Source organism: Ambystoma mexicanum, chromosome 2p, assembly GCF_040938575.1.
Source record: "Ambystoma mexicanum isolate Mex_15411 chromosome 2p, UKY_AmexF1_1, whole genome shotgun sequence".
In the NCBI taxonomy this organism is placed as follows: Eukaryota; Metazoa; Chordata; class Amphibia; order Caudata; family Ambystomatidae; genus Ambystoma; species Ambystoma mexicanum.
Window position 1 is genome coordinate 992365276 of NC_090923.1, and position 25320 is coordinate 992390595.

Below are 25320 nucleotides of genomic sequence, written 5' to 3' on the forward strand. Positions count from 1 at the left end.
CAAGAAAAGGACTGGATGGTACCTTCAAAGAAAAGCAAGACTGTAGCCTGAGAATATTACAAACTCGGGCTTCTGTCCAATCAGATTAAGTGTCAAACGGTCACCAGGCAAGGACTGTTTGCGGTTATGAAGCACATAACTCCTTTTCTTGTCACAGTTCAGATCAGCAACACCTGGGAGTGCAGGCATTTCAGTGCAGTTAAAGTCCCTGCTAAGCCAGAGTCTTGTTTCCATCATACCAGTAAGCTCAACTCCGCATCTGTGCCAGTGCCAGACAACAAGACTGGCTTCTTGAGTTTCAGGTGAAGCTTAAACGTTAAAGGCCCATCCCAAAAAGCGGATAATGAAGGTGTTGGAGCGACCCCGGTGTATAAAATAAAAGTGAAAATAAGCCGGTGGATGAGGGGCTAGTGGAAGCACTGCTGGCAACGACCATCCTTCTGCCCATCTGGAGACTTGCCACAATGTTCATTGACAAGAGTTTTGGGAGTTTGTAAAGCACGAGGTAGAGCGTTTTAATGTTGCCTATTCTTCACACGTTTGTAAGGGTGAAGTGAAAAATAATTATATACAAAATTCCATGTCTTACTTTTTTTCTCCCGAAGAACAGGTGAGATGGTTGCCTGCAATCAGCGAATGGCTGTTCCTGGTTTGGTGGCAAGATGCACTGTCGTCCACACACTGCGATGTCCTAAGATTCTGGTGGTGTGCAGGTAATGTTATGAAACCCAGGGTGGCAAAGGTTTCAGGGGAGGAAGCTTCCTGGAAAAAGACACCCACCAGCCATCCTCTGCTTTCACAATGCAGCAGCAGCATCACCAATCCTTCCTAACCCACACAAGCCATTTGCTCCTAGGACATGCAGTGGATGGTAGGGAAAGAGGACAGAAGCAACATGAGACTCCTCAACTCTGCCTGCAACACTGTTCTGAACTTGCATTGCAGTCAACCAAAACCATTCTTTTAACACAATGATCTGGCAAAGCAATGTCAAACACAAACAAATTTATGAAGATCACAGAGTTAAACGGTATTCCTGATGGAACGTGTTTTCCTCCATAAGGTAGGCTAATCGCAGCATCTCAGCCAATGCTGGGGATTGTTCTTCCATGTCTGCCGCGAGAAAGCAATTGTAGTACAGCACAAACATCCTGCGGTTTGGGTTTTGAAGCTGTAGCTTGTAGCACTGAAAACCAGCATGATTTAAAATCACACAAACTTAACAGTCAAGAGCAGGATCATTGACCTCATACCACAACTTGATGGTCTCTTGAGGTGTCCTTCGATGCACCATGATTACATCTCGGTAAATGCAGAGATTCCCTTTGTCCTTCTCTGGAAAGTCAAAGGTCATGAAGCCCGGGTGGATCTGTGGATCAACGCCAATGGCCTTCAGACACATGCCCAGGTACACATCATCAATGGGAAAGAGCAGGATGTCTTGTGTGGCAGAATATAGCTGACTGGCCATATCCCGTGTGAAAAGAAGACCGCCACCCCCAGCATATGGCTGATAGCTACCTTTGTAGAAGCTCTCAGGGACGAAGTACTTTAGCTTGGGGTCACGTATGGGAGTGGCATTGTGGATGACATTGCCCACAAACAGGTTCTGCTTCGCACTCGAGTTCAAGCCTGAAATGTAAGCTGCAAGGTTGTCAGAGGACACGTAGACATCTTCGTCACCCTTGAAAATGTATTTTGCACTGGGGCAGTGGCCATCCTCTAGCCACTGGAAGAAGAGAATATCCTTCAGCGTCAGGTTAAAAAAGGTGTCATGAAAGCCCCACATAAGACTGTCCCCTTTCCTTCTCCTCTCGAAGTCCAAAAGGGGACTCAGGTTTGGGTGGCCACCCTCTGGTTCCTGCTTGCCTAGAAGGAAAACGGTCTTGATGGTCAAATTGCCCACTTTTCCACTGCTTCCCCAGGTGTCACGTATGGCCTGCCGCTGATTAAAGTGGCCAATTTGGGATTTGATGGCCAACAGCAGGTCTGGATTCTGGTGGCAAACATCTGGCGCATCGATGACCAAGGAATAATTCCGACAGTGCATGGACAGAACAAAGTCCTTCATGTGATCTGGGTAGGAAGTGAAGTCATGGACCTTGGAGGTGGTTATCACAAAGGGCTCAGCACAGCTTTCGGGAAAACTGAGGTTGAACATTTGAGTGGTGTTTCTCAAGATGGGATTGCCCAACCGGTCCACATACAGGGTCAACAACTGCCACAAAGAGAGACTGGCAAGGTCATCCCGCCGCCATAGTTTACCCTTCAGGGTGACAAATGTATCCTGTTCAGTCCCCTTATTTTTGCTGTCACCGCTCGGCCTCTTGGACAAAGTCACAACTGTGTAGACAATGATGTTCGCAGCAAAGAGACAGAATAACCAGGCATACAGTTTAGCAATTCGGACATTAATTTCTTGGGTCTGTAAAGGAGAACAAAAAAGTAACCATTAGACACATTTGGTTAAGTTTATTTATAGGTTTGAGCTCTGCAAAGACTGTTCAATTCAACCTCAGGGTGCCACTCTACTCACTTACCTTGAAGGCTACAGCAGATTATGTACCAACTGCAAAAGGTCTAGTGCAAACTGTTAAGGAGGCAATACATTCATTTTAAAAAGGAGTTCATTAACTTACGTTGATCTTTCAGTTTGCACACCCAAGAGATCACATCTTCTGTGTGCAGGTTTATAAAGGCTCTGATCTGGAGGTCCCCCCCATTTCCCCTCAGGGCAGCACGGAAATGTGATCACCTGTTCCATACATCTACAGGTGTGGAACTGGTACTAGAATGGAGGACAATGCCACGGCCTTATACAGGCCTAGCACAGGGTCTTGGGGGTGCAGGAACTGAGAACGATCCGATTCCCCCCACCCCGTTTGCAAGTGTACCAAAGGGATTAACTGGCAGTAAACACAAAGGACAGATTGTACAGCCATTTATCATTAAAAAAAATATATATATTAAAAAAGTAAATAAATACATTTCTGCCATAAACGAGGACACATCCCACTGCATTCACAAACCAATCCATTCCTGCCAGTGTCTAGGTCTGGCTGTGGAGAACTTTGGCTCGCTGCCAGAGCTCTTGAAGATGTACATTAAAAGGACTGTTGGGCCAGTTAGATGCTCGGTGATCCAGAAAGAAGTGGAGCCTAATTTCTTCCATTTTTGTTGCAGCCATAATGTGAAATTCATTTCCACCAGTCGCTGCAATCAGTGACCGCACTGTGCTTGACCCCCTGCCGCCCACATCAGCCTTGCAGCACAATGGCGGGTTTTCAAATTCATCATGAAGCCAACACCATTAAACCAGCTAGAGTCAGTGCAGTGATAATTATGAAGCCCAAGACCAGAAAAGGGAGACTCGAAATATTGCAAACAAAAATCAGGACTACAGAATTACTGAGCATCCAATGCTGTTCGTCCTCTGTTTATTTTGACCACCTGGCACGCCTGGCCACCATCTTGGAATCTTAAGAACCTTCAAACAACAGTATTGTGGTTTCCTTGTATGTTCCATCTTGGAAAAGCAATTCTTCACCTACAGGACATTGCTTGAATGGTTAGTAAATGGCGAAAAGCCAGAAGGCTTATAGTGAACATACATGCAAGCACGTGGGCAGAAATACTATTACAAGACGACTACCATTTTATTGTGTAGGTCTAGTCTTTGAACCCCCCCCCCCTCCCCGCCCCCACCGTGACAGTCCTGTAAGGTGCCTGGAGGACACCACATCCCCTTTCATTGGCTCTGCTCTGCCCCTGCCTGAATCCATCATTCCTGCCACTCAGGCCCCATATCTTCCAGGCCTTCTCCCGAGCATTCCAGGCCTCCCTCACATTTCCGCAAGCATGTCATACCTTCCTCAAAGGGGTTTACACACGACAGTCCTTGCAGGGCGATCTGCAACACCCATACATTGGACCTGCATAAGGGTATGGGTCAGGAGGAGAGTAGTAAGTGGGACTGAAGGTACTTGAGTACCCGGGGGCAATCGCACGTAGAAGGGGCGATCGCGGCACAGGGGAACGATACCAAACACTGGGCTCTCAGCCATTTAATGAATCTAGACTGGATAGACTGAACCTTCTGCTAAATGAGAGTGCAGTATTTTTAGGGGCACTAGCAGTGGGTTTTGTGTCAGTTCTCTCTTTTCGGTGTCTGTCCCTCGTTGAGCCTTTCCAAAGAAGAGACAGTAGTTCGCTTTTCTCTGGGGAAGCGTACATGTGCCAACTTTGAGAACTAGGGGCTTAAGGCAGGTCTTGGGTGAGGAGGTGGCTGGTGAAGGTCAGGGGTACTCTCCTGTGTGGGTTGGGACCTCTTTAGTTAGTGTTTATTCTTTGCTTGTTGAGGGGTGTCTCTGCCCATCCCTGCAGGATCCGCCAGGGGTGGCTGTCCTGATCTCTCGGGGGTTAGAGGGTGAGGTTGGGAGGCTCTGTGCCCATCTCAAGAATGAGGGTGATGAATCCAGCAGGGGGTTCATGGACATCTAACAGTGCAGCTTGTTGCCAGTTACCTGCATATGGGGTGGCAAAGCACTGTTCTGCAGGGATTTGCTGTACTCAGTTCGGAGCTTGCCCATTTCTGCAAGTGCATGGCTTCTGCCCATCAATTGATTGTGCGCTTACCCTGTTCTGCAGAGGAGTGGCTAGTGCAAAGAAAAAGGACTGTGTGTAACCCAGTTCTGCCAACGCCTGCCATGAATCCTGCAGGGAGTTCGGAGTGCCCGTTTATGCAGGTGATCAATCTGGGCACAGAACCGGGCTGTGTGCACTACAAATTGTGCATATGACTAAAATATACCCAGAAACAGTGTGCATACCATTTCTTTAGGTGACTGTCCTGCCACTATCTTTGGGTTCTCCATATACCCATCTCTGCAGGATGCTGGCTTCACACGAAAGGGTTATATTATGTTAATTTATTTTATAAAGTGCACGCACGCCGAAGCATCTTGGCGCCAACATAAACCGGAAAGGAAAAGATCAACTGGTGAAAAAAAGGAACAATTAAAACAGATACGTTTTGAACAGTCAGTGAAAAGCAAGGCGATTATCTGTTGATCTTAATGAAACTGACAAAGAGTTCCACAATTTAGCAGCAGCCACCGAGAATAAGCGGTCCTTTACTCGCTCAAACCGATAGCGAGGGATCACGAGGAGACAGGCGCCCTTGGACCGTAGTTCACGGGAGGGCACATAGGGACAGAACTGTTCCTGTAGATCAGTGGTATTCAAACTGTGGGTCGCGACCCCCTAGGGGTCCGCGGGTGCATCCCAGGGGGGCCCTGAGATCTCAGCATGAAAAAAGATTTTTTTTTTTTTTTTTTAGATTGGAAGAAATGGGCAGGGGTGGCCCACATGGGCGGGCTGAAGCATGAAACTGTCTCAGGCAACAATGAAAAAGTGGCCCACAGTTGTAAATGGATATTCATTCCTTTAGTCACAGACTGGGCCTCATTACTACTATGGCGGACCAGTAACAACGGTGCTGGTAAGCTACCGGCACCGTTGCTACCGTTCCGCCATAGTAAGAGTTGTGCTCGTGGGTGCTTGACAGCCCCCGCCAGGTCTGACCTCAGCGCGTCGGATGCACCAGCACCGTTATTAACGGTGCCGGTGCATCCGAGCTCCCCTTCCCATTTGAGCCATATGGGGCTCAAATGGGAATGGGGATCTACCGGCACCTTCGAAAGGGCAATTATCATGTCCGCCTAACTCGGCATGACCTAGTAATTGCCCATTCGCGGGTGCCAGACCCGGATGCAACTCCAGTGGCAGCCGTGCCGGTTTTACCGGCACAGCTACCACCAGAGTAGTTATGAAGCCCACTGTTTCAATAGTACCCAAAGGGGTGCTTTGTGTTAAAATGTAAGTAAATTGTGATATATTCAGCAACAATGGTCAACATTACTAACTGCATAGTGGCCCCTCACCCATTATGGAGGAGCTAAGGAGCCAGCCCAGTGAAACAGTGAGCACTCCCTCAGCTGCTTTATCCAGCTAATGGAGTGCTCCTGGGCTGGCTGAACTGTCAAAGGGAAACACTGTTTCCCTTTGACAGTTCAGTTTAGTTCCCCAGCCGCACATGCTCACTGAGCCATGCAAGTGCTGGGGCGTTTTGCTTCGCCAGCATTGCATAGCTCATTGGAAATGCTGGCTGGGGCACTGCATGTCTGTATGTCCGAGGGGGAGCTCCTGCGCCTCCTCGCACATACGGACAGAGCAGCTGGAGCAGCACCCACACACAGGCCAATGCAGAAGGTACGTTTATGTCCATTGTTTTTATTTAAACATGTGTATGGATGCGTTATGAGTGAGTGTATGGTGATGGATGCTTTATTATTTATTTATTGTTATTTATCTGTCTCTCCTCTGCTTCGCACTTTCCACTTCTCCCCCCTTCCATGCACTTTTCCCCTCACACTTGCGCGTTCTCAATGTCACTGGGTCTAGTAAGATCGCTGTTTTATTCTCCTCTGTTCCCCTCCCTTGCCTTGTCACGCTCTGAAACACTTGTGTACGAGCGCGATAGAAATAAAATATCAATGCCTGCCCCCTGGACTCCCAGCAACAATTGCAAACTGTTTGGCTATTTACCCATTTTTTTGTTAAAAGTATGCTCTACAATGCAACATTTTAACCTATTATTTAAAAAAAAATTCACAGGGGGAAACCCCCCCGAACCTCCCCTTAATGCCCCTCCACTTAAAAAAGATTCACCAGCCGCCACTGGCCCTCAGACTGTGTTGGGAACGGGATGGGGGAACCGAGGGACTATGGTGGGAGCACAATGGGCGGGAACCATGGGATAGTGATGGGAGCAGAGTGGGGAGAGCCCTGGGTGTGTGATGGGGTGGGGAGAGACCAGCGACTGGGTAGGAGTGGGATGAGGGAGCCCAGCGACTTTGATGGGAGCAGGTGACGGCGCGCAATATATACTGTCCATTTGGCATTTCTGGGGGGTCCCGACCTGCCCAAATTTTGCTCAGGGGGGCCCTGGCCAAAAAAGTTTGAAGACCACTGCTGTAGATATTCAGCACCAGAGTCATAAAAGGCCCGATGCACTATCACTAGTGATTTAAATTGCACACGCTGAAGAACTGGAAGCCAGTGCAATGATCGAAGAACGGGGAAATGTGGGCTCCATATGGAGTGTCAGTACAAATACGTGCAGCATAGTTTTGGAGAAGCTGTGTTCGCTTGTCTTATGCAAGAATAGGTTGGGCACAAGTCCAATGCCTTGGATTTGAATATAACCAGCAGTGGATTTTATGCAGGTCAGGTTCGGCATGCAACTGTCCTACCAGCAGCTTGTGGTCACATGCCTATCCAGTTGCGGAGGGGGCCTGATCGTACTACATGAGGGGTTTTCTGCATGTCATGCTCTGCAGTTGAATGGTTTCTAGTCTGCTGTGGGTGGTACTCAGAACCAATTTCTGTTGATGCAAGGTATGCGAAGCGACAGATCTTCACTCAAAGGGTTGTGTACAAGTCCACATTTAAAAAGATTCTGTGCATGTCAAGGTCTGTTGATTGACACAGGCCCAGGAATGGGTTGAGTGCATGTCCACTTATGCATGTTCCTGGCCAGAACCCACTCGGTCGTTTCCTAGTTCTGTAACTGACTGTATTCAGCTACAGGATATCGGTTGATCAATTTCTGTTGAAGGCTCACCTCCATCCAGCAATGACATTTCTGAAACCAGATTATATGCAGGCGACTTGTGCTCGACTGCAGGGGCTCAAGGTGTCTTGGCTGGCACCCAGTGCCGGATGGCTTCGCCTTTTGCCTGCATGAGAACTTCAACCTGAAAGGGGCGTCTAGATATTATGAGGCCTGGAGCAGAGATGAAAATAGTATTATCCACTGAAAAGGTTGCATTTCACAAGGTGTTTCAGAGTGGTACTTCTTGGGGGTTGGCAGGCAGGCCAGTGTGGCCACTCTTCCTGTAAGGCTGGAAAGGCATAGCTAACTTGGCAACATTGCTTGCTCTCCCCCATATGCTGAGATGTGAAAAACCCCTTGCACCGACTCCGGACCCGTCTCTCCTGAGCAAATATGGCATGCATCCCAAGGAGTCCCTTGGGGAACTGAATTGAGAAGAAAGGAAAAAAGAAAATAGCCCTCAAATCATTCCATTTCACAAATCCTTGCACCTTTGCCAGCAGTACCATCCTGGTTCTTATGTAGGGACCAGCCATGTTGGAACATACTATGACCATTCGTTTAATTGCCTTTTCTGATGCGCGAGACATGGTCCCGCTTTTCACTCAGATTTTTTTTGAGGGGGCGGGGTGCATCAATGTACCACTTCACCTTGCAAACTTTCAGCTGCTTTGCACCGGACCCGTTTTTATGGAGGCCAATATCTGAGTAAGTCCTACGGTAGGACTCCTACCCACACTGGGCCCAACAGCAGCCCACAGCTTAGAGTGATCAGGGGAGCATCGCAATGCACATATCTGGGCACGTGTGCCCTACAGATATGCTCTTTAGATGAAAGCACACATAAATCCTCACCGTGCAGCCAGAAAGGGGCTGAGTGTCCTTGCGAAAGGCAGGTCATGGGTAACGTTGCTCATTCACGCCCATGCAGGCAGGAACCGTGCTGCGGCCCACTGGCAGGCCTGTGCACTCGGGCCATCCGCCCACAAAGACCCCAACAACCCATGGCATTATTGAAGGTATTCAAACTGCTCATGCAATGGTTGTAAAAAGGGCTCGAAAGAAGCCAGATACCTCCAACAATACTTCAATCCATCAGTCCTTTAGCCTAGCCAGCAGCTGTCATATTTTAGGCCTCCAATTCATGTCCTTTTCCTAGGTTTTAAACTTTTTTGGTCTAGAAAATATGGTCACCCTAAAAACATGCGACTGGGAGCCGACATTCCTGAAATCGAGCACTGGGGAGGCAGCAGGGGAGGATCCCGTGGGCGGCGGCAGGATCTTTGCACAAGTGCCTGCTGCAGCGAGAGGCCACAGGGCAGCTAGTCTGGTTCTGCAGGCCTGTTTTTTTCATTTGTATTGTGTTAAGCATGCAGGAGGGGGTTCAGTTTTTCCATTAATGCCTCTGCCCACACACCTTTGCCAAATGTAAGGAATATGGAGCAGAGGAACAGGCCTTCCACTCTCAGTCCGACCCCTCTCTAAATCTGTCCCGGCAGCCTTCCCGTTAGCTTGATACACCCCACTCCAATGTGTGTCCTGCATACACACCTTGCCTGTTGTCCCCTCAGGTTTGCCCCCATCGCCATCTGATGTTCAAACCAGGGGGCGCTGAATACATTGTTGTTTGCTGTTGAAAACAGCTCGGGGGCCGTGTCCATCATGTTCATCGCTCCTGCTCTTCTTCCCCTGCCCCCTGTGGCAGGTTTTTTTGGGTGCTGCGCAAAGCGCGCCGTCAGGGGTAATTAAGGGAGCAGGGAAGGTTCGGGAGCAGGCGACGGTTGAGGACGAGCATTTGTCCTGGTCCCCTGCTCCTGGGCCTAATAGTTGGGTGGTCTGTTTGAGGTGAGGACAGGCTGGTGATTAGAAATTAGGTAGCAGCGGGCTGGTAGGCACAGTTAGGGGTTTTATACTGCGTGCGTCAATAAAAAGAAAAGTTAGTTGTACCGTAGATCAGGTACACCCAACCTCACCTTGTAGTGGGTCTGCTCCCCTGACAGCGGCTGGGGCTCAGAGTGTGGGTTTTAGCAGGGGGTAGGGGGGGTGGTTCTGGGTTTGCTGTCAGGCCCCGTCCTTCCACGTGCAGCCCACATAGGGGTCGCATTGGGCACATTGCACCCCGTTTGCAGGACGTGTCCTGAGCCGCTATCCTTGCCGGCAGTGAGAGCGCGGTGCTGTAGTGCGGCCACCGAGGGCAGTGCAGACCCTTTAAAGGGGCCGCACATGGTTTATAGGACTCCCATTGCAGGGCTTCATGGGCTGCATTTAAGTGGCATAGCAGAGCAGCGCCATTCTTAGCCTCCGGGGGGCGGTCCGCGCAATCATGCCTGGCGGACTGAGCGGATCTAAGGCAGCTCAGTCAGTTAGCTTTTGGGGGGATCAGGGGGTTCCAAATTAAAAATAAAATAAAAAAAATAAAAATAAAATAGATAAAATATAATTTAAAAGTAAAGGAGTAAATGATAAGAGGTTAGTGGGCAGCACTAGGAGTTTTTTTTATAATAGATACAATAAAGGAAGCAGCTTGGATCTGAAGCAGGATTGCATTTAGTGTGCCAGTTGTGTTGGTACTTTTAAAGGGGATGATTTTTTCCTTCCGCTTTCATATTAGGGAGGCCACTCAGTGGGAACTATTTTTGGCTCGGGGGCTAGCCTTTAATTGGGGGGCAAAGGACGGTTGCAAGCGCTGTTGGGGTTTTTTGGCGGCAGCAGGATGGTGGGGCAAGGGAACAAACAGAAGGGTCTGGTGGATGCCCAGGCCCTCAGGGAGGCACTAGATAGTATCAGCAGGGCAACAAAAGCCCGGCTCGAGGGAGTAGTGGAAGAAGTTACGGGGGAAAAAGGGGCTGGTGGGGGGGGGGGGCTGCCACGGAGAGCAGTGGTAGATGGGGCGCTCACTGCAGTGGTGGCATGTAGCCCTGCAGTAGGCAGAGGAGAGGTTTGGGAGAAAGGGGGCAGGAGGAGCAGGAACAAGATTCCCAGGAGAGCCCAGGGGGAAAGGGGAGGCAGGAGAGGTGTCAGGGAGGAGTTTGGGGGATAAAGACCTGTTGGAGGACACGGGTGATATGAGAGTGCAAATAGGGGCAGGGCAGATGCGGGGTGAAGATGGGGGTGCAGGGGAGCGGAGAGAGATGGAAGTACGGCGGGGTAAGGGAGGAAAATATCTGCAGAAGAGTGCGGGTGGGAGGAGGAGAGAGCGGTCCCCTTTGAGTAGTGAGGATAGGGAGAGGTGCGGAATAGCCTCCCCCGCTAGGACGACTTCGGGTGGAGGGCACAGTACAGCCCACGCTGTTCAAGAGGAAGAGACAGGAGAGGATTTAAGAACGGCCCCTCCACAAGAATTACGAGGACAGACTAGAGGGCGCCGCACGGCCCCTAGTACGGAGGACCAAAGGGTGGAGGAGAGGTCCCCTTGCCCAAGAAGGGAGGACCAGGAAGGGGTTTCTACGGCCCAGCTGAGAAGACGCCGACTGAGTGGCGGGTAGACGCCCCGGGCTCACATGAGGAGGAGCTGCTAGACCAGAGCATGTGCTCGCAACAGCCACAGTATTACATTGGGGATGACCAGGGGGAGGGGGGAGTATGTGGGACAGTGGGAGGATGATGGGTACATGGGCATAAGGACGAGGGAAAGAGTGAGAGGGGGTTTGAGGGGGAAGGTGAAACACAGGTGCATGGGGTCGGTGGGGAAACTGGTTAGGTGAGACTGCGGATATGTTTTGACCCCGCTGCAGGAGCCCAGTGAGGAAGGAGAGGAGGAGCGTTGGAATGGAGGCTAGACTGCAGCTGGGCGAAGGCAGGGCAGAAAGTTGAGTGGGATGGGGAGTGGTCAATGGCTTGGCGCAGGGGTGACACGAGGTGGGGGCCAGGAAGGGAAGGGGTTGGGGCCCAGGTGACAGGGGGTGGAAAAGGTTTACGGGCTGCACGGACCGTGGAGATGGAGAGGAGGGTATCCTCGGTGGAGGTGCAAACGGACAAAGTGGATGAGCCTGGGGCACCCGAGGGGGTGCAGGCCCCGGAGGAGAGGGCAGCGGATGGTACAAAGAAAGATAAAAGATTGCCACATATGGGCATTACAAAGCCATTGTGCGCACATTTGATGGGGGCAACAAAGGATATGTGATAGGCAGCAGAATTTGTGGACATTTTTAAGCTCCTACATAGGGAAGTAAGGGCAAAGGAGGGGTCTAAGGAGGAGGAGGTGCCAGTGACGATTGAGAATTGGACATCGGCTTTCATTATTTATGCAAGTGTCTACTGTGAAAACAATTCCCAGAGAGGTGTGTAGCATTGTGGAAATATATGGATGTTAGAATGAAGGCATTCACAGATTTTGGGGGCTTTGCGTGGGTACATTATGAAGAGTTCCGGGCGAGGATGGCAGAGGAAAGCCAGGCGGTGTGGTGTGAGATTCATATGGACGTCTGGCTGCAGTGGATGGCGCCGAAGAGGCCAGCTCCAACGTTACACACAGCAAGTTGTTTGCCTGTGCCTTACCAGCCTTTTCTTGGTTGCCCCACCCCAGAAGGTAGCGGGGGGAGGAGGCAGAGGTCAGCCCTCAGCAGCATGTTGGGATTTCAATAAAGAAGGGTGCACGAGGACGATGTGCAAATTTAAGCACGAGTGCAGCCAAAGCGCGGATCGGCATCCGATTATGCATTGTTTTCAGGCAGACAGAGGGAAAGGGCGATGAGTGGGGCAAGGAGGTGGGGTGCAGGGGAGGACAGTATGCCAGTTAAAGTTGGGGGTCCTGGAGGGGGGCCTCAGTTTATCGGAAAGGGTGGGGGTGGGGCAAAGGTTTTACAGGGGTTATAAGCAAATTATCAAGGTAGGGGGGGTGAGGTGGAGGTAGTTCATAGATCAAAGTTAGGTGGACAAAGCGTTGCCTAAGGGCTAGGTATTTCCCAGGTGCAGGGGCGCATTTTGGCATTGGGGGTGAAACAAGGTTTACTGGCAGTGTGGGCTAGGTAGGGAGGGCATTAGTGGGGGGAGAACAGGATTAGGAGGTGGGTGTTAAGCTCACCTGGCTCCCACAGAGGCGTCAATCTAAACTGGACAGCTGCGGTCTCCACCAATGTGACACGTAGGGCCGAGATGATGGACTGGACTGGCCCACCTAGCTTCGTTTGGTTGGCCCTTAGGAATATTCTTCTGCAAATGGAGAAAGGGAATTAACCACCCGTGGAGTTGAGCGTAAATTCCCCCACCCCCGCTGTTCTCCCCACAGATCACCTTTGATGTCCCCTCTTATAGTCTCACCTGATGGTTTGAAAAGATGAGCTCTCCATCCTGCATTGATCGCAGGGGCGCGTTGATAACCAGTTGCTTCACTGGCTCGAAGGAATTGGTGAGTTCCAGAACAATATTGACTCCGAAAAGTATGTAGTTCGTAAAAGTTCACATGTCTGACTTTCACTTTTGTCCGACTCCTTGCAGTTTGCAGCTTGACCCCAGCAAAGAGTTCCTCGTGGTAGCTGATGAAGTTCAGGTAAGCATTTGGCTTATCCTACACAGTTCAATAAAATAAGGCCAGAATGTAACTGGTTGCTTGCTCCCTTATTCAGGTGTGGAGAGAAAATATGAAGTTCGGGGAAAAATGAATCCGGTGGTAAAATTAGGTAAGTCTATTGCAGTGAGAAGAGTTCCCCTTGTTTGTCCCTTTTTCTCACCTTGTTGTCCTTGTGTTCCCCTTAGGGGCTGGGGTACGGCGAGGATGCAATGGAGACTGCACCGACCAGTGAAGAGGAATAGTACCCCCGGCGGTAATCAGGTAAGTCTATGGGGGGTAGTTACTATTGCCTCTGTTTATTCCCTTGGCTCACCTTTGGTGTTCTTGTGTTCCCCTTAGGTGCCAGAGTGCGGCAGGAACGTGCCGAAGGATGCGGTGGACCGTGAGGATGCTGCGAAGGCCGGTGAGTTGAGCGCGGCGCTGCAGCAGGCGAGGCAGCGCTAGTAAAATGCTTCTTTCTTCCAGCTCGAAGGCGCGGTGGATCCGGAATTCAGGTAAGGATCGAAGGTTTTGCTCTTCTTCTAACCTTTTCTCCTTCTGTGCCTCCCTTTTTCTAGGAGCTGCAGACTCGAGGCGGGCGTGGCAGAAGACTGGATGCAGGCTTGCAGACACAGTGAGCGTTACGCTGCTGGATGCAGAATAACGCAAAGCGTGTGCTGCTCTTCGGGCGTGGTTTAAATAGCCTCCAAAGTAGTCCCAGGTAAGTATTCCTCCCCAGCCCCACCCGAGTAAAAAATAAAATAAAAAATAAAAATAAATAAATAAATAAATAGTCCCTAGGTAAAACAGTCCCTTCCAAGCCTCATTTGGCTTGGAGCTCTGCAGCATGGTTTGCATCAGGTAAGCTTGCAGCATGGTCTGCATCAGGTAAGTTCCACTCTATGAGCCTGGCACCTATGGCGCCAGGACTGACTCTCCATATGAGCCTGCCGCCATAGGCGCCAGGACTGCACCCAAACAGCCCCTAGCAGGGGTTTTTGGGCTTGCTCAAAATAACGTGATGCCTGCTTCCGGGGTTGCTGGACCTGGTCTGGTTCCCCGGGGGTAGGCATCATGACAGTGGGTGAGGAGGCAGACGTTAAGGTAGAGGAGGGCCGTGGGGGGGGGGGGGAATATAACGGAAAAACCGATAGGGGTTGGAGGCTGTCATAGGGAGGTTGTGGAAGACTGTGGCAGGGCAGTCACGCTTGCCGCACGACAAGGTGAGCAGGCTTGGAGGTGGGGGGGGCTTGAGAGGGTGATAGCGGCACAGAGTCAATACTGAGAGATTGACAGTGGTGAAGTGGGTATTGCAATTTCCAGTGTACAGTAGGGCACGTGCAAGGGCGGGAATTCAGTATGCACATCACAGGAGGAACCTGGTAGGTAAGACCAAGGGAGTTGCAAGTTCGGCTTGGATTAGTTGAAGTACTTGCTTGGAGGCAAAAAGGGATTATATTAAAGTTGGCGCTCAAGTAGGAGCAGAAGGAGAGAGGCACTCAAGGGGATTAAGGGTGCCAAGAAGCTACGTGAGGGGGCAGGGTATGAGGTGCGGACTGCATGGACGTGGGTGCTCATTTGGCCACTGGTGCAGTGGGTGGGAAGTGATGAGAGGTGGCTGCATGGACAGGGGTGCGCGAGGGCCCCTGGTGCAGGGGGGGGTGATGAGGTGGCTGCATGGACTGGGGATACAAAAGGGCCCCTAGTGCAGTGGGGAAACATGGTGTAATGGGCGCAAGGTGCTGGAGGGGCAGGTTTTGTGGATTGGACTGCATGGACGGGAGTGCTCGTGGGCCCCTGGTGCAGTGTGGGACACATGGTGCAATGGCAGTAAGGTGATGGAGGGTGGGGTCAAGTGAGAACAGGAGGGGAATAGGATAGCAGAGGCAGGAGGTATAAGTGGGGGTAGGTGCATTTGCTAGAAGAAGGGGGTTAAAGATACACAAAGTAAAGGCAGGCCAGGAAGTAAAGGGCCGGAGGGGGTGCTTCCGTAGGGGGAGTAAGGAGTTGGCCAGGTGAGGATGGGTTTTCTTGGGGGGAGAAATATGGGGGGAAAAAGAAGGGTGGTTTTGCAGCGAGAGGATGGGTTGGCAGAGCTGGCAGCACATGTATTGTGGGGGTCAGGAGGAAGGTTTTGGTGGCTGTGGGGGAGTGAGCTGAGGTTGGTAAATATTGCCTATAGGAGGTTGGCAGGCGGCATTCGGAAGGTAGTAGGACGGGTGCTAGAAGAAAGGAGAGGGATCATGGGGGGCACTGGGATAAGTGAAGTACTGGGGGTATAAGAAGAGATATCCTGGAATTGGGGCAGATTAGGAATGAGGGTAGGAGCAGGGGGGTTTTGGCAGTGGCAAAGAGAGACTCATAACAATTTTCGTTTTCAGATGGTGCATGGAGGAGAGGTGAGTTGCCGTAGACAAGGAATTGTGGCCATCAAATTGTTATTGGGGAGGGAATGTGGGGAGAGATTGGATTGTTTGGGCACAACTGAGGATGCAGTCATAGCAGTGTTTTAGGGAGAAAAGGGGCTTAGGTGGGTCTATTTGCTGCCCATGTTAGCAGGAGTAAGGGAGCGTCATGGGGTTCGGGAGGTGTTAATAGTACACGCAGGGGGGGTGGCTTAGTAAATGATTAGGGAGTAGCATTGCTATAGGAAATAATAGGGGACCCAGCTGTTTTTGGGCGATGGCGCTCAAGGTATGGTGGTTGGATAAAGTTGTTGCTGAGGAGGTTTGCTGGGGGACGGTGAATGAAGGGGCAGTGGGAAGGTCTAGGAAGAAGTTTAACGGGTAGTTGCGGATGTTGTTAGTGCGGTGGAGGCACAAGTGCTGGTGCACAGGGACACAGCTTTTGAGGTTTTTTGTTTCAAGAGGAGGGAGTGCATCTATCGGTATATGGGAATAGTTATTGAATTAGGGGGCGACAAGGGCAGTACAGGACATAATAAAAATTGGAAATAGAGGTAAGGTGGGGCAGAAAGAACACCTCAGGGTAGTGTTTTTCTGGTGCCGGGGGCATGGCCCCTTTGGATGAGGGGGAGGGAAGCACAGTGGTGGAATAGCGCGGAAAAGGATGGGGGTGGTGTTGTTTGCACGAACGGGCTACCGCGGGGGTGCAAAGAGGGGGGAACAGGTATTGATGATAGAGGGGCATGGCCCCGGGGAGAAGATGGGAGAAAGCGGGAAGGAAGGCTTGAGAAGATGGCAAGGAGACGGTAGGGAGCAGGGGATAGGTAGGGAGGAAGTTGAACTGATTTAATTATTGAAATTGTTGGGGGTATTGAAAGTGTTTAATTATTAAATTTGTTTGGCAAGTTGTTAAAAACAGTTATGTTAGTCTGTAAGGCCAGGGAGCCATCTTAGTGTTTATTTGTGAGCTTTGGTCCATCACATTAAAGCAACCTTTTCCACTGCAAGCAAGTCTGGGTGTTTTTGTGCAGTAAGCCCAAAGTGGTGCCTGTGCCCCCTCCCGTAGTTTCTTCTGTGAGTAGAGACATGGGAATGTCCTGGCACAAGTGGGAGGATTATACAAACTCCAAGCCATAGTTGCCACAAAACGCACAACAAAGCACGCAGCCGAAATCTTCCCTCAAGCACCGCACACGTCACAATGATTAAGACACGGCTGCGGAGTGGGCCTGGTATATGCTCCATCCTCACTTGATGTTGGCTCAGCAGAAGTTCCTATAAACCACCCAAAGAAGACCATGCAGAAGGACCTCCCAGTCTGGTTTGCCGGATCTTGGGAGGGGAGGGCACAAGGTTGCCGCCCCACCAGTCCACCAACCAAGCAGGACATATTACATTAACCACCATCTACAATCTCTTGCTGCAGGAGTGTGCCAGCAGCAGGGTCTTACATTGGCACCTCTGCTCGAGTATTTACCAGAAGGTCACCTGGAATAAACAGGTGGGTCACTGGCTGGGCTGTGCCCTTTTGCCCCCCTGTTGTCAAGAGTCACATCGGCATGGGGATTCCTATTGAAAGCAAAGTAGGCAGTTGCATCTCGAGAGTCACGGATGTCTCATTGGGTAAAGACTGGGACGAGGAGGTAATGTAATGCCCCCCCCCAAATGACACTGGAAGCGCACTGGCCTTTGGGAGAACTCAAGCAATGATATCAGACAGGGCCTACAGGGTGTGAGCTACCATTAGAACATTTCTTATGAAGATTCCTAAAAACACATCAGGTTTGGCCCAAAGCTCAACAGGATATGGACCCAGTTGATGCAAAGGAAGCTAGCTTTCTCCACATTTCCTCCAAAAACATAACCAGCATTGGCAAAGCCAATGAACTTGGCCATCATTTATCCATTAATTATAATTCCAATTGTTCTTTTATAACACGCTTAATACCAGCGTGGGATCGGGATTCAAACCTGTATTGCAAAGCGTTGTCTTGCTTCCAAGACAAATAAGTTGTTGCCCCGATGCTATCCGCCCACCCCCCCGCCCCATTAGCTTGGAACATGAGATATTTGGCAATCAATGCCTTAATGTGCTCATGTACTTGTCCCATCGGCCAGCTGTTGACATCTTATGGTGGCCTGGGTTTGCGATTTAGGGTGGGTGTGTGGGCTTTGTGCTGATTGATCTGGTATAAGTTATGAGGACTAAGTGTTGCTAAGGTGTTCTGGGATGGGTTGGAGGCAGTGTTCTGGGCTGAAGTGTACTGGGGTGGGTTGCTAATAGTGGTACTGGTCTGAGCTACAGTGGCGCTATGGTGAGTGGTGGCAGGTATTCTTTATTTTATTTAGTTAACGCACAGCATTTGGGCTGGCATCTTAAGAGTAGCACAGTACTGTGAGGTCTGTGCGTTGGTATGCGAGTCCATTGGAATTAGTTTTTGGTAAGGTGTTATTGAAAGAGCCATGTTTTGCAAAATTGGAGAATTGTGGGGGCTTTCCGAGCCGACACCGGGATAGAGTACCAGAAGGTGGGTGCATGACAAGAGGATTGTTTGCGGGTCCTTTGCGGACCGAATTGAGATTCAAGTCGGTTGTTCGATTTGCTGCACAAGGAACTTGTTCCACTAGATTAGTGGAGCTTAGCCACCAGGTACACTGGTGTGCTGCTTGTGGCCGCGTTGTTGATACATGAGTCTTGAACAATATCCTTGTTTGGAATGCAGGCTATTGTAGTTCGCGTAGGATGGGGGTAATTCGGTCTCATTCCCTAGCTCCCGTAATAAGACATCCTGCAGCATGGTGGACTGCTTTTAGGGGAGCCAAGTGAGCAGCTGGGAGCCATGTCAGGAGAGCATTTTCCCCCATCCATGCGTGAGACCACAAGGGCCTGCACTATGGTCCATTAGTCCTGAGGCAGTATGAAGGGTTTGATTTTTCAAACGGTAGAGATTCTGAGCTAGGGTATTTGGTCTTCTTGGCTGTGTGTTTCTGGAAAGACAAGCTACCGTCAATGTTGAAGAGTCAGTATTTTGCCGGTCTGAGAGTTGTGAATCAAATCCCATTTGGTGTGCCAGAATTAACACGGGTAAGTGCAAAGTGTGCGACAGTAAATTAAGGTGTGCTGTGATGGGTGTGAGAGTGTGCTTGGGTGGGGCTGGGGGCTGCGCATAGTGAGCTGTGGTGAGGTTCTGAGGGCAGAGGGTAGTGTGCTAGTTTGTTGGCAAGTGGTGTTTTGGGGGATCGTAAGGTTGATAATTTTTTGTATTTGTGATTTATATAGCGGCTTACGCCAAGGCGATGTACAAACGCAATTTTATAGTACAAAATGAACAGGTGGATACAATAAAATGATCTAAATTACAGTACATACTCACTTATTTGAAAATATCACTTCATCCTTGGAAACAAATACAAAGCATAGATCCTTAAAATGAGCTTATGCCATATATATATATATATATATATATATATATATATATATATATATATATATATATATATATATATATACTCTTCTGCTCTGTGACTCCGCTCAGCTGCTATCCTTTTGAGGCTTTATGAATGTTGTGCCTCAATGAGTCATAATTGGTATGCATTTCTGTAATTACATTTCTGTATTTTTGTACTCTTCATGGACAGTTTTGTATCTATACCTATTAATGACCTGTGGCCAGAAACCCCTTTTTAGCTGCTACTTTTGTGAGTTTTTGGGATAATGTGTTATGTGGTATTCTAGTGGTATGTGTTTGTTTTTTCTCTGTATTGATGTTATGGATTGCATTTTAACTGATGTGTTTTTTGCATTGTGTACTGTTTTTATGAATAGTTTTTTACATATCCGAAATAAACATGATGATGAACTTGCATATCATTAGGTGGCATTTCAGCAGGAGAAATGCTGGGTAAGAGCAACAACTTGGTTTTCCAAATACAATAGGAATCACAGGCATCCGGAACATGCGCAGTTACTCACCCAAATGCAAGTGGAGCCAGGCCACGATGTGGAGGCTAAACCTGTCAAAAGGTTGTATTGTAGCCAAACAAACTGCTGGTCTTCAGGTATTTGAACTTGCCCTGAATTATGTGAAAGCGATGGCAACATCAGGGATGGTGCCATGGCCTTGCAACCATTTCAGTTGAAATGGGCCTCGAGCCGCCAGGACGCTGCCCCCATGTTTGCAATCTTACAAACATCCCTTTCATTCAATACTTTAAATATGTGCGTTGCTTCACGCACGCTACAGGCTGCCTTTGCTGGCACCCACAGGCCGTCTGCTCCCTTCTGCCCTGCCGTATATCCAATAGCGTTTTTTTATCACCTCATCCCCCACCCCCTCTAATCCACTCACAACTGCATAAGCTCTCCTAGCAAGGCGCTAAATAAGTGGACATTTAGTGTTTCAGCTCTGCACTGGGTATCTTTTTGTTCAGCCATGCAGAGACTAATAAACCCATCCCGTGATAATCTGCATCCACTCACCCCCTCACTCCATTGCTTTATCTAGGATGTTGCGACTGAATCAAGCAGCAAGGAAGGTTGCTGGTGTGCACATATCAACATTGTTATTGACACCCCACAGCTGCCTCAGACAGGTTTTCCCAGCTGCTGCAAGGCACCCACCTCACCCCCACCCAAACATTTCGAAACAGGCCCCCATGGATCTTCAGTCAGCCCAGGACAAATTAGGAGGGACACGGTGCCATTACAGGCATTTTAATTCCATCCCTGTTGTGCAGTGACTTCCCTTGGTGCAACCTTCGATTTGAAGGTCCCCTTCATAAGGGCACGTCCAGCTACGTCTTCATCCACCAGTCTTGAACAGGTACAAAAATAAGGGTTTTGTTTGCAGAATAAGTAACGCCAGGCAAAAACTGATCAGCGAAAAACGTGTGCAAGTAATGTCAACAAATCAAACACCATTAAACAAATAATAAATAAATCACGACCTGGGCATAACACATGTGCGTCCATAATCTTCTGCAACATCTTTTAACTCAGTGCTACAAAGTCATGACGTGCTGGGGTGTGTGCAGCTATAAAAGCAGAAGAAATGGTAGTCGATGGGACAAGTGTTTATTTAAACATTTTTAAAATGTATGAAATAAATAAAATAGTACGCATTTAAGGAACTTGCTCCAGAACAGACACATGATGTCAAAGCAAGTTTTAAAAGAAAAAAAAACAGAAACATTCAGGCATGCTGCAAGCACAAGTATTAAATATGACAAGAAAAGGACTGGATGGAACCTTCAAAGAAAAGCAAGACTGTAGCCTGAGAATATTACAGACTCGGGCTTCTGTCCAATCAGATTAAGTGGCAAACGGTCATCAGGCAAGGTCTGTTTGCGGTTATGAAGCACATAACTCCTTTTCTTGTCACAGTTCAGATCAGCAACAACTGGGAGTGCAGGCATTTCAGTGCAGTTAAAGTCCCTGCTAAGCCAGAGTCTTGTTTCCATCATACCAGTAAGCTCAGCTCCGCATCTGTGCCAGTGCCAGGCAACAATACTGGCTTCTTCAGTTTCAGGTGAAGCTTAAACGTTAAAGGCCCACCCCAAAAAGCGGATAATGAAGGTGTTGGAGCGACCCCGGTGTATAAAATAAAAGTGAAAATAAGCAGGTGGATGAGGGGCTAGTGGAAGCACTGCTGGCAACGACCATTCTTCTGCCCATGTGGAGACTTGCCACAATGTTCATTGACAAGAGTTTTGGGAGTTTGTAAAGCACGAGGTAGAGCGTTTTAATGTTACCTATTCTTCACACGTTTGTAAGGGTGAAGTGAAAAATAATTATATACAAAATTCCATGTCTTACTTTTTTTTCTCCCGAAGAACAGGTGAGATGGTTGCCTGCAATCAGCGAATGGCTGTTCCTGGTTTGGTGGCAAGATGCACTGTCGTCCACACACTGCGATGTCCTAAGATTCTGGTGGTGTGCAGGTAATGTTATGAAACCCAGGGTGGCAAAGGCTTCAGGGGAGGAAGCTTCCTGGAAAAAGACACCCACCAGCCATCCTCTGCTTTCACAATGCAGCAGCATCACCAATCCTTCCTAACCCACACAAGCCATTTGCTCCTAGGACATGCAGTGGATGGTAGGGAAAGAGGACAGAAGCAACATGAGACTCCTCAACTCTGCCTGCAACACTGTTCTGAACTTACATTGCAGTCAACCAAAACCATTCTTTTAACACAATGATCTGGCAAAGCAATGTCAAACACAAACAAATTTATGAAGATCACAGAGTTAAACGGTATTCCTGATGGAACGTGTTTTTCCTCCGTAAGGTAGACTAATCGCAGCATCTCAGCCAATGCTGGGGATTGTTCTTCCATGTCTGCCGCGAGAAAGCAATTGTAGTACAGCACAAACGTCCTGCGGTTTGGGTTTTGAAGCTGTACCTTGTAGCACTGAAAACCAGCATGATTTAAAATCACACAAACTTAACAGTCGAGAGCAGGATCATTAACCTCATGCCACAACTTGATGGTCTCTTGAGGTGTCCTTCGATGCACCATGATTACATCTCGGTAAATGCAGAGATTCCCCTTGTCCTTCTCTGGAAAGTCAAAGGTCATGAAGCCCGGGTGGATCTGTGGATCAACGCCAATGGCCTTCAGACACATGCCCATGTACACATCATCAATGGGAAAGAGCAGGATGTCTTGTGTGGCAGAATATAGCTGACTGGCCATATCCCGTGTGAAAAGAAGACCGCCACCCCCAGCATATGGCGGATAGCTACCTTTGTAGAAGCTCTCAGGGATGAAGTACTTTAGCTTGGGGTCACGTATGGGAGTGGCATTGTGGATGACATTGCCCACAAACAGGTTCTGCTTCGCACTCGAGTTCAAGCCTGAAATGTAAGCTGCAAGGTTGTCAGAGGACACGTAGACATCTTCGTCACCCTTGAAAATGTATTTTGCACTGGGGCAGTGGCCATCCTCTAGCCACTGGAAGAAGAGAATATCCTTCAGCGTCAGGTTAAAAAAGGTGTCATGAAAGCCCCACTTTGTCCAAGAGGCCGAGCGGTGACAGGAAAAATAAGAGGACTGAACAGGATACATTTGTCACCCTGAAGGGTAAACTATGGCGGCGGGATGACCTTGTCAGTCTCTCTTTGTGGCAGTTGTTGACCCTGTATGTGGACCGGTTGGGCAATCCCATCTTGAGAAACACCACTCAAATGTTCAACCTCAGTTTTCCCGAAAGCTGTGCTGAGCCCTTTATGATAACCATTTACCATCCCCTTCCCCTTTCCTTCTCCTCTCTCATCCCCTTTCCTTCTCCTCTCGAAGTCCAAAAGGGGACTCAGGTTTGGGTGGCCACCCTCTGGGTCCTGCTTGCCTAGAAGGAAAACGGTCTTGATGGTCAAATTGCCCACTTTTCCACTGCTTCCCCAGGTGTCACGTATGGCCTGCCGCTGATTAAAGTGGCCAATTAGGGATTTGATGGCCAACAGCAGGTCTGGATTCTGGTGGCAAACATCTGGCGCATCGATGACCAAGGAATAATTCCGGCAGTTCATGGACAGAACAAAGTCCTTCATGTGATCTGGGTAGGAAGTGAAGTCATGGTCCTTGGAGGTGGTTATCATAAAGGGCTCAGCACAGCTTTCGGGAAAACTGAGGTTGAACATTTGAGTGGTGTTTCTCAAGATGGGATTGCCCAACCGGTCCACATACAGGGTCAACAACTGCCACAAAGAGAGACTGGCAAGGTCATCCCGCTGCCATAGTTTACCCTTCAGGGTGACAAATGTATCCTGTTCAGTCCCCTTATTTTTGCTGTCACCGCTCGGCCTCTTGGACAAAGTCACAACTGTGTAGACAATGATGTTCGCAGCAAAGAGACAGAATAACCAGGCATACAGTTTAGCAATTCGGACATTCATTTCTTGGGTCTGTAAAGGAGAACAAAAAAGTAACCATTAGACACATTTTCCAATTTCGAATGGCAATTCAAGTTTAAGGTTAAGTTTATTTATAGGTTTGAGCTCTGCAAAGACTGTTCAATTCAACCTCAGGGTGCCACTCTACTCACTTACCTTGAAGGCTACAGCAGATTATGTACCAACTGCAAAAGGTCTAGTGCAAACTGTTAAGGAGGCAAAACATTCATTTTAAAAAGGAGTTCATTAACTTACGTTGATCTTTCAGTTTGCACACCCAAGAGATCACATCTTCTGTGTGCAGGTTTATAAAGGCTCTGATCTGGAGGTCCCCCCCATTCCCCCTCAGGGCAGCACGGAAATGTGATCACCTGTTCCATACATCTACAGGTGTGGAACTGGTACTAGAATGGAGGACAATGGCACTGCCTTATACAGGCCTAGCACAGGGTCTTGGGGGTGCAGGAACTGAGAACGATCCGATTTCCCCCCACCCCCCTTTACAAGTGTACCAAAGGGATTAACTGGCAGTAAACACAAAGGACAGATTGTACAGCCAGTTTTCATTAAAAAAATATATATATTAAAAAAGTAAATAAATACATTTCTGCCATAAACGAGGACACATCCCACTGCGTTCACAAACCAATCCATTCCTGCCAGTGTCTAGGTCTGGCTGTGAAGAACTTTGGCTCGCTGCCAGAGCTCTTGAAGATGTACATTAAAAGGACTGTTGGGCCAGTTAGATGCTCGGTGATACAGAAAGAAGTGGAGCCTAATTTCTTCCATTTTTGTTGCAGTCATAATGTGAAATTAATTTCCACCAGTCGCTGCACTCAGTGACCGCACTGTGCTTGACCCCCTGCCGCACACATCAGCCTTGCAGCACAATGGCGGGTTTTCAAATTCATCATGAAGCCAATACCATTAAACCAGCCAGAGTCAGCGCAGTGATAATTATGAAGCCCAAGACCAGAAAAGGGATACTCGAAATATTGAAAACAAAAATCAGGACTACAGAATTACTGAACATCCAATGCTGTTAGTCCTCTGTTTATTTTGACCACCTGGCACGCCAGGCCACCATCTTGCAATCTTAAGACCCTTCCAACAACAGTATTGTGTTTTCCTTGTATGTTCCATCTTGGAAAAGCAATTCTTCATCTACAGGACATTGCTTGAATGGATAGTAAAGGGCGAAAAGCCAGAAGGCTTATAGTGAACATACATGCAAGCACATGGGCAGAAATACTATTAGAAGACGACTACCATTTTATTGTGTATGTCTAGTCTTTGAACCCCCCACCGTGACAGCCTTGTAAGGTGCCTGGAGGACACCACATCCCCTTTCATTGGCTCTGCTCTGCCCCTGCCTGAATCCATCATTCCTGCCACTCAGGCCCCATATCTTCCAGGCCTTCTCCCGAGCATTCCAGGCCTCCCTCACATTTCCGCAAGCATGTCATACCTTCCTCAAAGGGGTTTACACACGACAGTCCTTGCAGGGCGATCTGCAACACCCATACATTGGACCTGCATAAGGGTATGGGTCAGGAGGAGAGTAGTAAGTGGGACTGAAGGTACTTGAGTACCCGGGGGCATCGCACGTAGAAGGGGCGATCGTGGCACAGGGGAACAATACCAAACACTGCGCTCTCAGCCATTTGAGGAATCTAGACTGGATAGACTGAACCTTCTGCTAAATGAGAGTGCAGTATTTTTAGGGGCACTAGCAGTGGGTTTTGTGTCAGTTCTCTCTTTTCGGTGTCTGTCCCTCGTTGAGACTTTCCAAAGAAGAGACAGTAGTTCGCTTTTCTCTGGGGAGGCGTACATGTGCAAACTTTGAGAACTAGGGGCTTA

At 49.0% G+C, this 25320-nt stretch overlaps 2 protein-coding genes across 2 annotated transcripts; both read right to left on the minus strand.

Annotated features, from left to right (window-relative positions):
• LOC138567825 (N-acetyllactosaminide beta-1,3-N-acetylglucosaminyltransferase 2-like) lies at positions 1-21904 on the minus strand. Its single transcript, XM_069646322.1, has 2 exons — positions 21731-21904; positions 1-2425 (listed from the first exon to the last, which is right to left on the minus strand). Exons 1-2 carry the CDS (start codon positions 21902-21904, stop codon positions 1220-1222), a joined length of 1380 nt encoding a protein of 459 aa, XP_069502423.1. The 3' UTR covers positions 1-1219.
• LOC138567826 (N-acetyllactosaminide beta-1,3-N-acetylglucosaminyltransferase 2-like) lies at positions 20336-22636 on the minus strand. The gene has a single exon (XM_069646323.1). It carries the CDS (start codon positions 22634-22636, stop codon positions 22013-22015), a length of 624 nt encoding a protein of 207 aa, XP_069502424.1. The 3' UTR covers positions 20336-22012.
• Between the last annotated feature and the right edge of the window lie 2684 nt (positions 22637-25320).